The sequence below is a fragment of the Ambystoma mexicanum genome, chromosome 2p, assembly GCF_040938575.1.
Source record: "Ambystoma mexicanum isolate Mex_15411 chromosome 2p, UKY_AmexF1_1, whole genome shotgun sequence".
In the NCBI taxonomy this organism is placed as follows: domain Eukaryota; kingdom Metazoa; phylum Chordata; class Amphibia; order Caudata; family Ambystomatidae; genus Ambystoma; species Ambystoma mexicanum.
Window position 1 is genome coordinate 417,016,000 of NC_090923.1, and position 12,443 is coordinate 417,028,442.

At 44.8% G+C, this 12,443-nt stretch overlaps 1 protein-coding gene across 4 annotated transcripts in view; it reads right to left on the reverse strand.

Moving 5' to 3' along the window:
• Window positions 1-12,443, reverse strand: part of PXK (PX domain containing serine/threonine kinase like) — a 917,751-nt gene that overhangs the window by 178,642 nt on the left and 726,666 nt on the right. For all 4 annotated transcript variants that reach the window (XM_069643765.1, XM_069643764.1, XM_069643767.1 and 1 more), the window contains exon 11: window positions 7,738-7,855. In XM_069643765.1, the coding sequence (XP_069499866.1) occupies window positions 7,738-7,855 (118 nt within the window). The remainder of the gene's footprint in view (window positions 1-7,737; window positions 7,856-12,443) is intronic.

The following is a 12,443-nucleotide window of genomic DNA, read 5'->3' on the forward strand; positions in this document are numbered from 1 at the left end:
ACAGCAGTGCGCGAAGTGGTGTCCCTTCTGGCCAGGCCATAGGGTTCATCCTTGCATTACCTTTGATGCATGGGGACATTCACTACTGAGGAAAAGAGAAAAATTGCATATTCCAGAGTACCAGTGACCTGTTGAGCAACCACTGGTTTACTATGGATGGAAGGGATCCACCCTCCCAATTTTCAACTTGCTGGTACACTGTCACACATGTTTTGCTATATATGCATATGTGAGCTTGCATGTGTGTATGTATGCGTGTATGTGTGTGTAGCATAGGACACTGATCTGCTGGAAATTTAAAATGGCATGTGGCACAGTAAATATTACTATGCAACATAAAAGACATTAACACCATGATTTATTGGGTAAATGTATAAACCAGCATGACAATGTGCACAAATGAGGCCTTGCTGGGATATGTGACGAAACCAGGGTATTTGTACCTTCACCCCAAGGGGAGCCACCCTCATTGAGGCTATAGGGGTGAGCCCACTCCACAAGGCCCTCCGTAGTGGTTGGGGCAGGGGAGTGACTTCCCTTTTGGTGGGGACAATGACTCTCGGTAGGGTGAGAAACCCTATCAAAACTGCACTTTCAGCCTATAAGGGGACTGCAGATATTGTAAAAGTGAGAAAGCCTTACTGTGTGACTGACTGAACCCTCCTCCTGACATATCATCAGAAGCTGGTTAACGCTTGAAATAACTATAAAAGCTCTGAAGCCCTCACCCGTAGGAGGAGACTGACACAGAGCAAGAAAGCCATGAGTGCTGGCGAGGCCCCAAGAAGGCTGCCACAACAAAAAGCTACCGAACGGCAGGTGGAGACCAATACTGCCGACACAAGCATCATTGACCCCTCCGTGGTGGAAGCGTTGTGAGAAAACAGGGGCGTGGGATGCTAAGGAAGAAAGCAAGTGGGCGGTTAGCAGAGTAAAGTAGCAACAGAGAGTCCCAAGTCATACAAAGCAAGATAAGAATATAGACGAACAAAAGAGACAGATTGGCAGGTCCCAACAGGAGAAAGGGACGCAATCTTATTTATTTGTGTGTTACGGTTGTACCAAACCTTGCACAACTATACAGATAATATGTAAACATTACTATACAACATACAAGACATTAAAAAGCGCTTTTACAAAAAGAATTACAGCGAAAATTATCATTGTGTACAAGAGGTGAACATTTTACTCTCAATTTGTATAGTACTTGACTGCCAATTAATAGATAGCAACTTTGCATATCTCTCTCTCTCTCTCTCTCACACACACACACACACACACACACACACACACACACACACACACACACAAGGTTGAAGATACAAAATAATAGTCAATAATAGAGCCGGACTTCTTGTTAGCCCATGTATTGTGAGGGGCATAGCACCACTCACATTTCTGTTCATATGATAGATACACCAGCTATTCAGCTTGTCAAGTTATTAGTGTTTTCCCCTTGTGCAAGATTGTAACCTGTACAGAAAATGTCCACTATCGCCGGTATCTCCAACTGGGAAACAAATACAGTTCACATCGCCAGATGTTATCAGAAGAATGGCACAGAAAGTAGTTGGAAAATATTTTTGATGTGTGTTTAAAAAGGGAATTTTCATTAGTCTTTGCAGGATTCAATAGATGTTAAAAATCAAGTTTTATCTGTATTGGGGAATATAGTTTTGTCCCAACTTATTTTGATAGTTTGTATGTCGGCAGTTGAATGTAGCCATTGTGAAAAAGATATTTCAATTTTGTTTTGAATAGTTGTCAAGAGACCACGGTATGGGCAGCCCTTGATTTCTTTTTTTGCTGTTATCATGAAATCATGTACCGGTTTAATTCAGGTTTTTCCATGAGCCAAACCTCTTGTAGCCTCGGCAATTTCAAAATATCACTGTTAAGGAATGTGTACTAAAGACATTGCTTCTCTTTCATTGATTTAGGAATGTTGTGAATGGTTACAGCAAAAGCCAACCATGACCAGTCTTCAGGGTTGTTAGCAGACAAATGGTCATGCTGTTCTTTAAGCAACCTTTCAATCGATAGCATGAATGTTGCATTGAATTGTTATGTTAGCTAATTGTATATTGTGTTGCCCCAGCAAGGGCCTAAATGAGTAAGTTGTACAGTGTGATGGAGAATGGGATGCAATATCTAGTAGAGAAGCAAGAGGAGAAAAAGGAGATAGAGAGTCCATGCAGAGCCGACCTCAAGTCGAGGGGTGCCGAGGGACACAAGAACTAATGATATTGAGAATAGTGAATTGCAAAAGTAGAATTCCCACAATACCCCAGAGTGGGAAATCTAGAGGGAGCGAGGTGGGGTTCAAGATAAGACATTGTTGGAGGAGGATAATTCAGACACCCCTCTGGATAGAAGCAATTAAAGCTTGGGTGAATTAAGTAATCAAAAACTGAGTGACTTTGTACCTTTTTGTATAGCAGAGGAAATGATTAAAACCTGGATTTGCTTTTTGAGAACGATTGCCGTAACCCAGGCCACGGTGTGTCTTGGAAAGAACTGATGTTAAGAGACTGAAGACGAGGGGGTCAGCTAGGAGGTTGACAATCCCCCAGGGTGAAAGCAGTTTGTTGCATTTAGTGGTAGGGTCAGATAGTGACACATGTTAAGACGAAGGACAGTTTTTTGGTTATACTGACATTTGGACAAGCACCTTCGTATGAGTTTCATAGGAAGGGAATCCCCTCTTTACAGTAGGGCAAGTTACGCATTTTCTTTTTATTTAAATAAACCTACTTTGAACCATGTCCACTGATCCAAGTTGTACTTCTGGTTCGTCACAGATAACACTGTTGAGAACTCATCATAAAGTGGAAAGCAGGCAGAAAATGTGCATAACTGCGGCAAAACAGGTATGGCATCGTTAAAATTGGCTTCATGATTTTGTAGCTGCAAATGTGAGAAGCATGAAAGTGTGCTGATTTGATTTGAACATTTGTACCGCTCTCCGGACAGACTTAACTGTATACAGGATGGAAAAGAAGATCCCAGAACGAGGCATGAATGACTCATATACATAGACCCTCCCTAAACTGGCCAACTTGATTTGATTTGAACATTAACAGATTTACTCAACTGGGGCAATACGGTCAAGGAACATGTTTGAAATGATATTGCAATTAAATGGCATCAAATTGTGCTTAAATGACAGCAATTTCTTGAGTGCAGTGCATAAACCAACATGATGAGCTTTACTGGACCAGCACTGGCATGACACTGTTCCAAGGCTGGTAGTAGCATAAAGTGTCCACCACAGCTTAAACAATACGACATAAATATGTATTTGTCTGTGTGCTCAGGGTTTCTATTGAGTGCACAATTGTCTGATGAGCACATAAATGGCTGGGCTGTAACAAAATGCTTCTGCAAGATTGCTCATCTGGTGTCTGACGTATTGCAATACTTAAGATGTGTTTGGTCCAAGTGAGATGGAGGTTGGTGAGGTCTTCCACCAGGAAGTTCTTGAAGAACCTGAAGGTTTGTCCGATGGGTTTCTGCTGGGAGTACTTGACTGGGGTGGTAGATGTTGAAAGGCACACCCAGGCGTTCAGACCAGTCAAGCAGGAGAGGAGAGCTGTAGTGGAGGGAAGGCAGTACAGTGATGATTAGGTCGAGGATGTTACCTTTCTCGTGCGCTGTGTCTTTCGTGTGCTGTATGAGGCTGAGGTTGTCATGAAGGCTCAGGAGAGCTTCCTTCATCAGTATGGTGGCCTTGTTGCCTGGGAAGTTGAAGTCAACTAGGAAGATGCTGCTGGCATGCATGAGGGCCATGGTGGTGACCAGGTTGGTGAAGTCTTCGATGAAGGTGGTGTTTGGTTTGGGCGGTCTGTAGATGAGATGGAAGGTGACTGTCTGTCGGGGACAGCAGGAGGCGGCAGGAAAGGACTTCGAAGGAGCCAATGTTGTTGACGTCAAGTCTAGTGCTGGACCACAAGGGCTTGTGGAGGACTGCGAGGCTTCTGCCCGTCTTGTTCACCAGTCTCTGTGTTGAATGCTGTAGCCGCCGGGGACAAGGACGTCTAGGATGTGCTTGGAGGTGGGTGTTAGCCAGGTCTTGGTGATGAAGATGGCTTCAAGGTTGTGTGTAGTGATGAGGTCAGCAAGGTCTGCTGCATGAGGGGATAGCCGAGTGGACGTTGGCAAGCATCAACTTCCGCGTTATGGATGGTAAGGGGGTGCCGTGGGCTTGAGGCTGATGTGGGTTAGGTTGCTGCACTGTGGAGTCTAGGAGGGGCAATGTTGTTGATGTCGTCTGGTGATGGTGGGGATGGTCTGTGGGGACAGAGGGAGAAAGCACATGTTGGTGTGTGCTTAGCTGTTGTCTGAGCAGGGCTTCAGGTCCTGGGTCCTTCTGGTCTGAACAGTTCCAAACAGGAATTGCCCTTTTCTTCATCTGCCCTTCACATTGGATGCACAGGCGAGAGACACCCTTGATCTAAGAGTTAAAAGCAGAAAGGAAGAGGCAGGGCTAAGAAGGTGGGTGGGGCTTAGGCCATGTTGCTTAGATCCACTTACACCTGCCCACCAACTGCAAAGGAAAAGAGGGTAGAGGGCTGCTCTAGAAGGTAAAAAGGGTGGCAAAACAGAAAGGCACCAACAGTTTAGCAAGGATTGACAGGTGGATGGTCTTAGGCCACGTGGCCTAGATCCACTTGCACCTGGTCACCAACTGCAACTATTTCAAAATAAACATTCCAAACAGTTCTCTGCAGTTGGCCTTTAAACAAAGGTTGCTCAGGTTTGCTGCAGTTCATGACAATAGGATTCTTTTCTCCAGCTTTTTCAAATGAACTGATTTCCCTTTCAGTCCTCCATAAACTTCAAAGTTTCACTGAAGTAGAAAAAAGGTTACTTTTCTCATTCCCTTCCAAATAGTTAGGATACTCCCTTTCTAGGGCAACTACACCTCTTTTCAGGGTTGTAGTCCGTGTTTGTGCTATGTTTAACTTCCTCTCTGGGACCTCCTGGCCTACATCATTATCTGTATCTTGGCTTGGTGGCTTTACAACTTTACTGGGACCTTTAACCCCTTCATTTACACCTTGCTCAGGTATTGCCTCAGGTTTAATCTCTGCCTTGTCTATTTGTTTGCCTTCATTCTTCTTGGGTTGGCAAAAAACACAAGGGTGGATCCTGGGAGTTCCTCTGCCGGATATTAGTCCTGGTTACGAGAGCCTTACCCAGATTCTTTAGCTCACCATCTTTCACAGAGGAGAAATATCCAAAACATATCACTCTTTGTCCTAGCCTGGGGCAGTCCAGCACCGAAATGCTAGGCACTTCTCCTCTGAACAAGAGTACCAACAGCAACCCCAGGCACATGTTTCAGTCTGGTTGGACCTCATCAGTAGGGTGGAGCTGTGCCTCTCTAAGAATAGTGAGCAAGGGCTCCACGTCTGGATTCCCCAAGTGATTTAAGGTGAGAGCCAAAAATACTTAAATTATTCAAAAAACATAAGAGGAGTGCCTGGGAGTCCCTCTGCCGGACATTAGTCCCAGTTACGAGAGCCTTACCCAGATCCTTTAGCTCACTATCTTTCACAGAGGAGCCCTGGGGCAGTCCAGCACCGAAATGCTAGGCAATTCTACTCTGAACAAGAGTACCAACAGCAGACACGTGTTTCGGTCTGGTTGGACCTCATCAGTAGGGTGGAGCTGTGCCTCACTAAGAATAGTGAGTAAGGGGTCCACATCTGGATTCCCCTATTAACTTAGGGTGAGACCCAAGGTTACTTACATTATGAAAAAAAAACAATAGGGGAGGGTTGCGGGGGGGTGGTGGTGGTGGTGGTCCTGGAAGTCCCTCTGCCGGACATTAGTCCCGCTTACGAGAGCCTGACCCAGATTCTGTAGCTCACTATCTTTTATTGGTTCGGTGACTAGCATTCTCAAACTTTGCCTCCCTTGTATTTCACAGGGTCTTGTACTTCTCAGTGTTTGTTATGGAGCTCAAACCCACCTCCCTTTATTGTGCCCAAACCACGCACCTGATGCTCTTTGATACTCGCTCCAGGTAGGTTTGTGGCTACAGTGGTTGTGGCGAACACCCTTGCATCGGATCACTTTCTGGTGTTCTGGTTTCGGGGCAGACTTCTTAGTTACTTGCCAGTATTGTGTTCTCTGGCTTATACGGGCACCAGCCTTCTCGTGTCCTTGCTGATGCTGTCTCTGATTCTTTCTGTCAGTGACCTTCTTGTGGGCTAACCAGTGCTTTCTCTGTTTTGCTCTGGCAGCAACTTTTTTTCATGGACTTACCGGTTTCTCCTTCTTGGGTTTCCTCTGACGGCAACCTTTTTGTGGGTTTGCTAGCATCACTTCTCCTTCCTCGGTCAGCATCTCCCAAGACAAGAGAGGAGAGCCTTGTTTGGTCAGCACACCTGGGCTCGACGGCCTTCCTCAGACTGCTCGCCCACCACCTAAGCTCTGTGATGCGCCTCCAGACTGCGTTAGTTCTGCACAGTAGCAGCGCTGTCAACTCTGCAGATCTCCACCCCAACTGATTGTCTCTACGTCAGCTGCTCTCCTCTCTCTCCAGATGAGAATTGAAGGGTCTCTTATAAGGATTTTTGCAAGGGAGACACAGTTCTGCTGGTAACAAGACTTAACAATCAAGGGGGGTTCCAATATTTGGATCAGGCAAAGTCAAAGTTTCATCAAATTAACAACTTCCTTTACTCCCATATAAGCAAACAAGAGGGTCCAACAAAGATGCTAATAAACATCAGGAATCCTCCTTGTGAAATATCACTTGCCCATACCCCTAAGGAGGGTCTTGCATAGCTGGCTCACCTCTCTGGGGAGAAGGGATCAATACCCTGGATTTGTCACAAATGTATAACACTTTTTCCTTGGTTTGCATCACAAATGGATTAAGAGACAGCAGCCCTTTGTTTTGGGAGTATCCTATAATTCTTTTCTCATAGAGACTCTGGAAAAGCAGTGAAAAAACCAGAACAATGGCCTTTGCCCAACAAAACACCATTTAGGTATTTCCTTTATACTGGAACACTGAGACACACCCACTATTGCCGCCTTTTCTTTTCATTTAACCAATAAAACTTCTGACATAACGCATAACATTGGTGTGTATCGTATACCTGCTTGGTGCGATCTGACAATACATAATCACAGGGGAATACATTGGCAATGATTTTGATTTTTTATGCTAAATGAAAAAGTAAATAACTTCGTCATCTTTTAAAGCATGACAAACCAATAACAACCTATATAACCTTTAATTGACGTACTCTGCCCTTTTGGCTACTATGGTTTTAATTTGCTTGCCCCTTTATAACCTTGTGACAATTCTATTACTCATCGCACTTGTAAAGCGGTACATAAGTAAGCCCTACCAGATGCATGCTTTCATGGGCCATCTTGCTAATAAGCAGGTTGCCCCTGGAAACTTTCTGCTGCATCTGAGCAGGACACATTTTTTCCAGTTCACAAACATTTCAGTGTGCATTTTGAATGGAAATTATGCATAGATATTTGTGAATTATTAAGGTTGAAAACAGGTACAAATTAGTGCTCAACACACTTGCATGCAGTTTAGCGTAGAGAAATCAATCGCACACCAGCAAATGTCCCTTTGAAAAACAATATAGGTTGTACGATTCTCCTTGGAAGAAAATTCATTTGCAACCTATCATAAATAAAACTAGACATTGCCTGCGTGTCAGTATAATTTTATAATAGGCAAAGAGGTGGTATACTCACAAACAGAGAGCGATGGTGCTGGAGGGAAGCTGTCCAAAGGAACAGAATCCGGAGGTCTCCCGTAAGTCATTTCATACAGTAAATGACCAAAACAATATACATCAACACTCTCTAAAGTCTGGAGGAAAAAGAGAAAAAGGAACTTTAGTAATTGAATTAATTAATTATATATTCACTGAAAAAAACCTCAGTTAAGTTGAAGTTAAACTATGCAGATTTAACGCAACCAAACCCTTGTTGTATATGTAGTGTTTTGAAACCGTGTCCAGTTTCCATATTGCACCATTCATAGCCATATTCTTCTCCACACCCATTCCCCCAACCTCACTGTAGCTCTAAAATTTCACTTTTTTTTTTATCTCACTTTTTTTTTACTGCGGTTATATTAGTGATACACTACAAATAACCCCGGTTATCTGTAAAAAGCAAGCAAAATCCAAAACACCCCCTCCAAGGCACTCACCAAGTGCCCCACTCCTCTTACCCCTCCATAGCCCTCTCCAATTTCCCCCCCCACCATCAGTCCTCGTTTCATGCAATGCACTTTCATTCCAGATTCTGTTTTCTACTATAAGCCCAGTTAGCCCCAGTATAACCCTAGTTATGCTAAAACGTTTGATCTCTGAACTTTGTCCCCAACCACCCCGGATCCCCCCAGCCACCAACTCCCCAATTTCAAATGGTGTCCTGTTTTCCCATCCCCATCTTCTAGCCTGGTGCCATTTCATCCTATTTCCTGCTCCAAATGGCTTTTTTTGCACTTTTCATTTATATCAGTTATAAACCCGGGTCTCGCTCCCATCGCACAAAAAAAAAAAGGCGGATTTTAATTTCTGAAAGGCATCTGCTGCAAAGCACCATGGGAAACATGTAGCTATCATTTTGGGCCATCAAATATTTTAATAACTACTGGACAGAATAACTGCAGAACCCTACTGGAAATTGAGTCAACGCTTTTTTGCCTAAGTTGTTTCACACCTGGTCCAATTCCGTCTAGCTGTTTTTGCTGTGTGCTGTGCAGACATGTTGACTTTTTCCCTATGATATGATAGTTTATTTATATAGCGCCTATACACAATGTGCTTCAAAGCGCTTCAAGGCAAGGAAAGGAACAAGGGAAAATACAAGATTCTTACAGGCCATGAACAGTAAGGATGTGAAATTAACTATCGTACTCGGCCTGACGACATTTCAGATAGTGCAACATAGATAAGGAAGGGAGGGGGAAAGTGGGAAGGAAATGGAAACAGACAGGCTACTACCGTACTAGGCCTGACGACATTTCTGGTAGAGCCGGAGGAAAACAAAAGGTGAGGGAGAGGAGTGTAGAAAGGGAGGGGAGGAACAAAACAAGTGACTATCGTACTAGGCCGGACAACGTTTCAGTACGGGAGGGAGAGGGGGGGCAACAGTAAGGGGATAAGGGAGCGACAGACGAGGTTGCCATCATAGTAGGTCCAGGGACAATTCCGATAGAGTAAGTGCATAGAAGAAAGTAAGGGGAGGAGGGGAGGAGATGGGAAAAGGGAGAGGGGAGGGGAGGAGAGAACAGAGTAAGCAGTGGAGAAGGAAGAGAGGGGAGCGAATACAATTGCAGAAGTCAGTAGTAGCACGTAATGTTGCAAGCCAGGATACAAGATGAAGATGGAACAGCATGATTCAGGGCCACCATGAGTACAAGATGCAAAGGAAGTCCAGCATGAGAGTTGAGAAAGAATTTTGTCAATTCGATATTCACAATTGCTATTCTTTCAGTGTTTTCCCTCTACACGATTGCGTTTTATTATTCAAGTACCGGTTCTGAGCACATGAGTGGTTACAGAGTGCTCCAGGGACACAATTGCCTAGTGAACTCACTGGGTATAGATGTAGAGTGTTCATCCTTTTACCTCGCTGCTCCCAGGCCCCCCTCCTCAGCGGCTTCTCGTGGTCCGGCAATCTGCAACGTTGAGTCTGAAGCTGCCCACGCCGCTCACACAGAGCTTCTTCCACTTCAAAGGCCCTCCAGTGCTCGCCTGCCACCAGAGACAGCCTTACCATGGGGGAAGCGCTGCAACCTTTTGCTTCCCGCTGCGCAGCCTCTGCAATTCAGCTCCCCAGTGGGCAAACTTCCCTCTCTGACGCTTCTTTCTGAGCGACCTCTGCAATTCAGGCTTCTGGAGGGGACGACCCATGACCGGCTACTGCTTGGCACTCAGCAGTGGTCCCAGCGTCTTCCTTCTCCTCCAGTCTCTGCTGCAACGTGGAGAGTTCACAACTCTTCCACCTTCGACTACTGCACTGCTCCTTCTCCTCCTTTCTCATGGCTTGCACCTGAGGGTGCCTTTTTAGACTGTCTCCCTCAGATGTGGGTCATTTTCCTTAACAACCCGCATTTTGAGGTTTTGTTCCTCTGCGGCCCTCTTCTTCGGCCCAGTACCTTGGGGATTATGGGACTTGAAGTCCATAATGCACAAATCAGTTTTTCTAAGGGGAATGTTGCTTTCATGCTCATTTATTTTCCTAATTATATTCCTTAAAGGAATATCACAAGGATAATTTAACAAGCTTGACTTTACAGAGGAATAAGGATTTTTTAAGTAGAAATTGGTATTGCTTTCAGACTTTTCCTCACTATTCCTTTGGGGTGTAGGGGAACATTTAATATTATGAGCCTCCCTGCTTTTAAAAGGGTTTTCATTTCTTCCAATGCCTAAGGGTCGATGGGAGGATAGCTCAGCGGCAACGTGCTTGCCTTGGAAGCAAGTCGACACGAAGCAACACAGGTTCGATCCCCGGGTCCGCGCTTAGAAACCTCTGGATATTTAATTACGTTATAAATATGCAACTAAGACAAAAAACAACTACACAACTAAAACAAACAATTCCTGTAACAGCGTCTCGATGCCCGTGGGCTGTGTGAGCGCTTTAAAAATGCAAAAATACATAAAATAAATAAATGTTTTCACTCACATTAAGATGTTCAATTGGGGAAGTAAAAAGCTCTCTGGCAACAAGTCATTACAAAGTTTGGTATCATTAACATATCTTCTCTGGAAGAAGGTATACAGAGTCTCAGCCAGCGGAGTCCTATAATTCCCCTGGGACCTTTCTCCTCCCAGGTGATCCTCCCACAGAACACCTCCCCCAAGGTCAGTATCAGAAAGCATCTGCCCTTCTCGGGTCACCTGGGAGGAGGCTTTAGGTAGGGTCTTAGTGAGAAATCAGCAGGATTAATCACATGTCCAATACGTTTTAGGGTTTGCATGCCTTGGTATGTCACAACGGTATACACAGAAATCAGCCCTTATGAATTACAGGCAGCGAAAAAGGGTCTGTTTTTTTCAACCTAGGCTATGCCCTCTTCAGTTTTGGTTGAAGGGTATTGTTATTACTGGATCATATGGGTAGTGTGTGTGTGTGTGTGTACTGTATGAACTAAAATGTCTTTATGTGTCCTTAAGTTACCAAGTTCTATGCTTAGGTGGTGTTTTCGCACACCACTGGATTTTGGTCCTAAACTCCACCTTGAGTTATGGCATATGGGTGCAGTTTTAGCACCACTTAGTGAGGCAACTGTAAGGGTCCAGAAGTAGACGTGGAACACAAAGGTGGCATGCTTGTTGGCATAAACTTTTATTTAACAGAAAAGAAGGAAGAACCCTACCTGTTCCAATAACTAAGAGGTGTTTTCCTGCCTCAGATTACTTTGACGGATGTCAGAACTTCCGTCAAAAGTAAATAGTCCAAGTCCTATGTCCCAAACCTATTTCCGTCCCTTAAACTTCATAGGAAAATATAGAACAGGTTTCGCCCTAATCCAGAAGGGTGGCTCCCTCCTTCTGGGTGGTTTTAGGCAGTTCGTAAATGATGGGGGGAATATCCTCCTTCCCCTGCCCATCACTAGGCCTTTGTAAATAGTTCACATAGATGGGGGAGGGGAGGTCTAACCTTCCCTAGGCCTGTCCAGGCAACTCTTTATAGTTCCGCAAAGGTGGGGAAAAATTCTGTGTTCCACAAGCCTCTTCCAGGTTCCCTTTCAACAGTCGCAATATCATCTGGAATTTTACCAGAGGATATATCTTTCCTACTCTGGTCTTCTCTCGACTTTTCACAAAGGATATCTCTAACCCCTATTGGTCAGAAGAGAACTTCTGCTTATGTGGGCCCAAGACCTCTTTCTCAAGTTTAAAATGTCTCTTACTCAGGGCCGGTTCACTATTCTGCCAGGAATTGTCTTGCATGTACAACTCTTCAGACCTCTTATCCTTTGGGTCCCAGGTCCCCTCGTCAGGTTTACGTATCTTTCTACAAACCTCTTAACCTTCGGGTCCGAGACTCCCTCTTAAGGTTTATAATGTCCTTTACACAGGACCAGTTCACTATCCTGTAAAGCATTATCTTGTATGTGTAACTCTCCAAACCTCTCAACATTCGGGTAACAGACCCTTATCTCTTCTGGTTTCTTTGGGCTGGTCTCTCATCCAGTATGTTTCGTTCTTTGTTTGGTCCCACTTGGACGAGGAAGCTGGTTCTGCACTTCCTCCTGACCGCAGTCTCTAGGGTTTCCCAGTGCCTTTGCGGTCCCCCTCTGCGTACCATCTAACTTGGTCCACGAGGGACCCGGTCCACGGGAACTACGGCAAGCAACACTGGCTTCTCCTGGGCCCTTGTGGTCTGCTCTCGGTGGCTTCACCAAGCTGGTTTCTCGCTGAATGTCAGGTCTC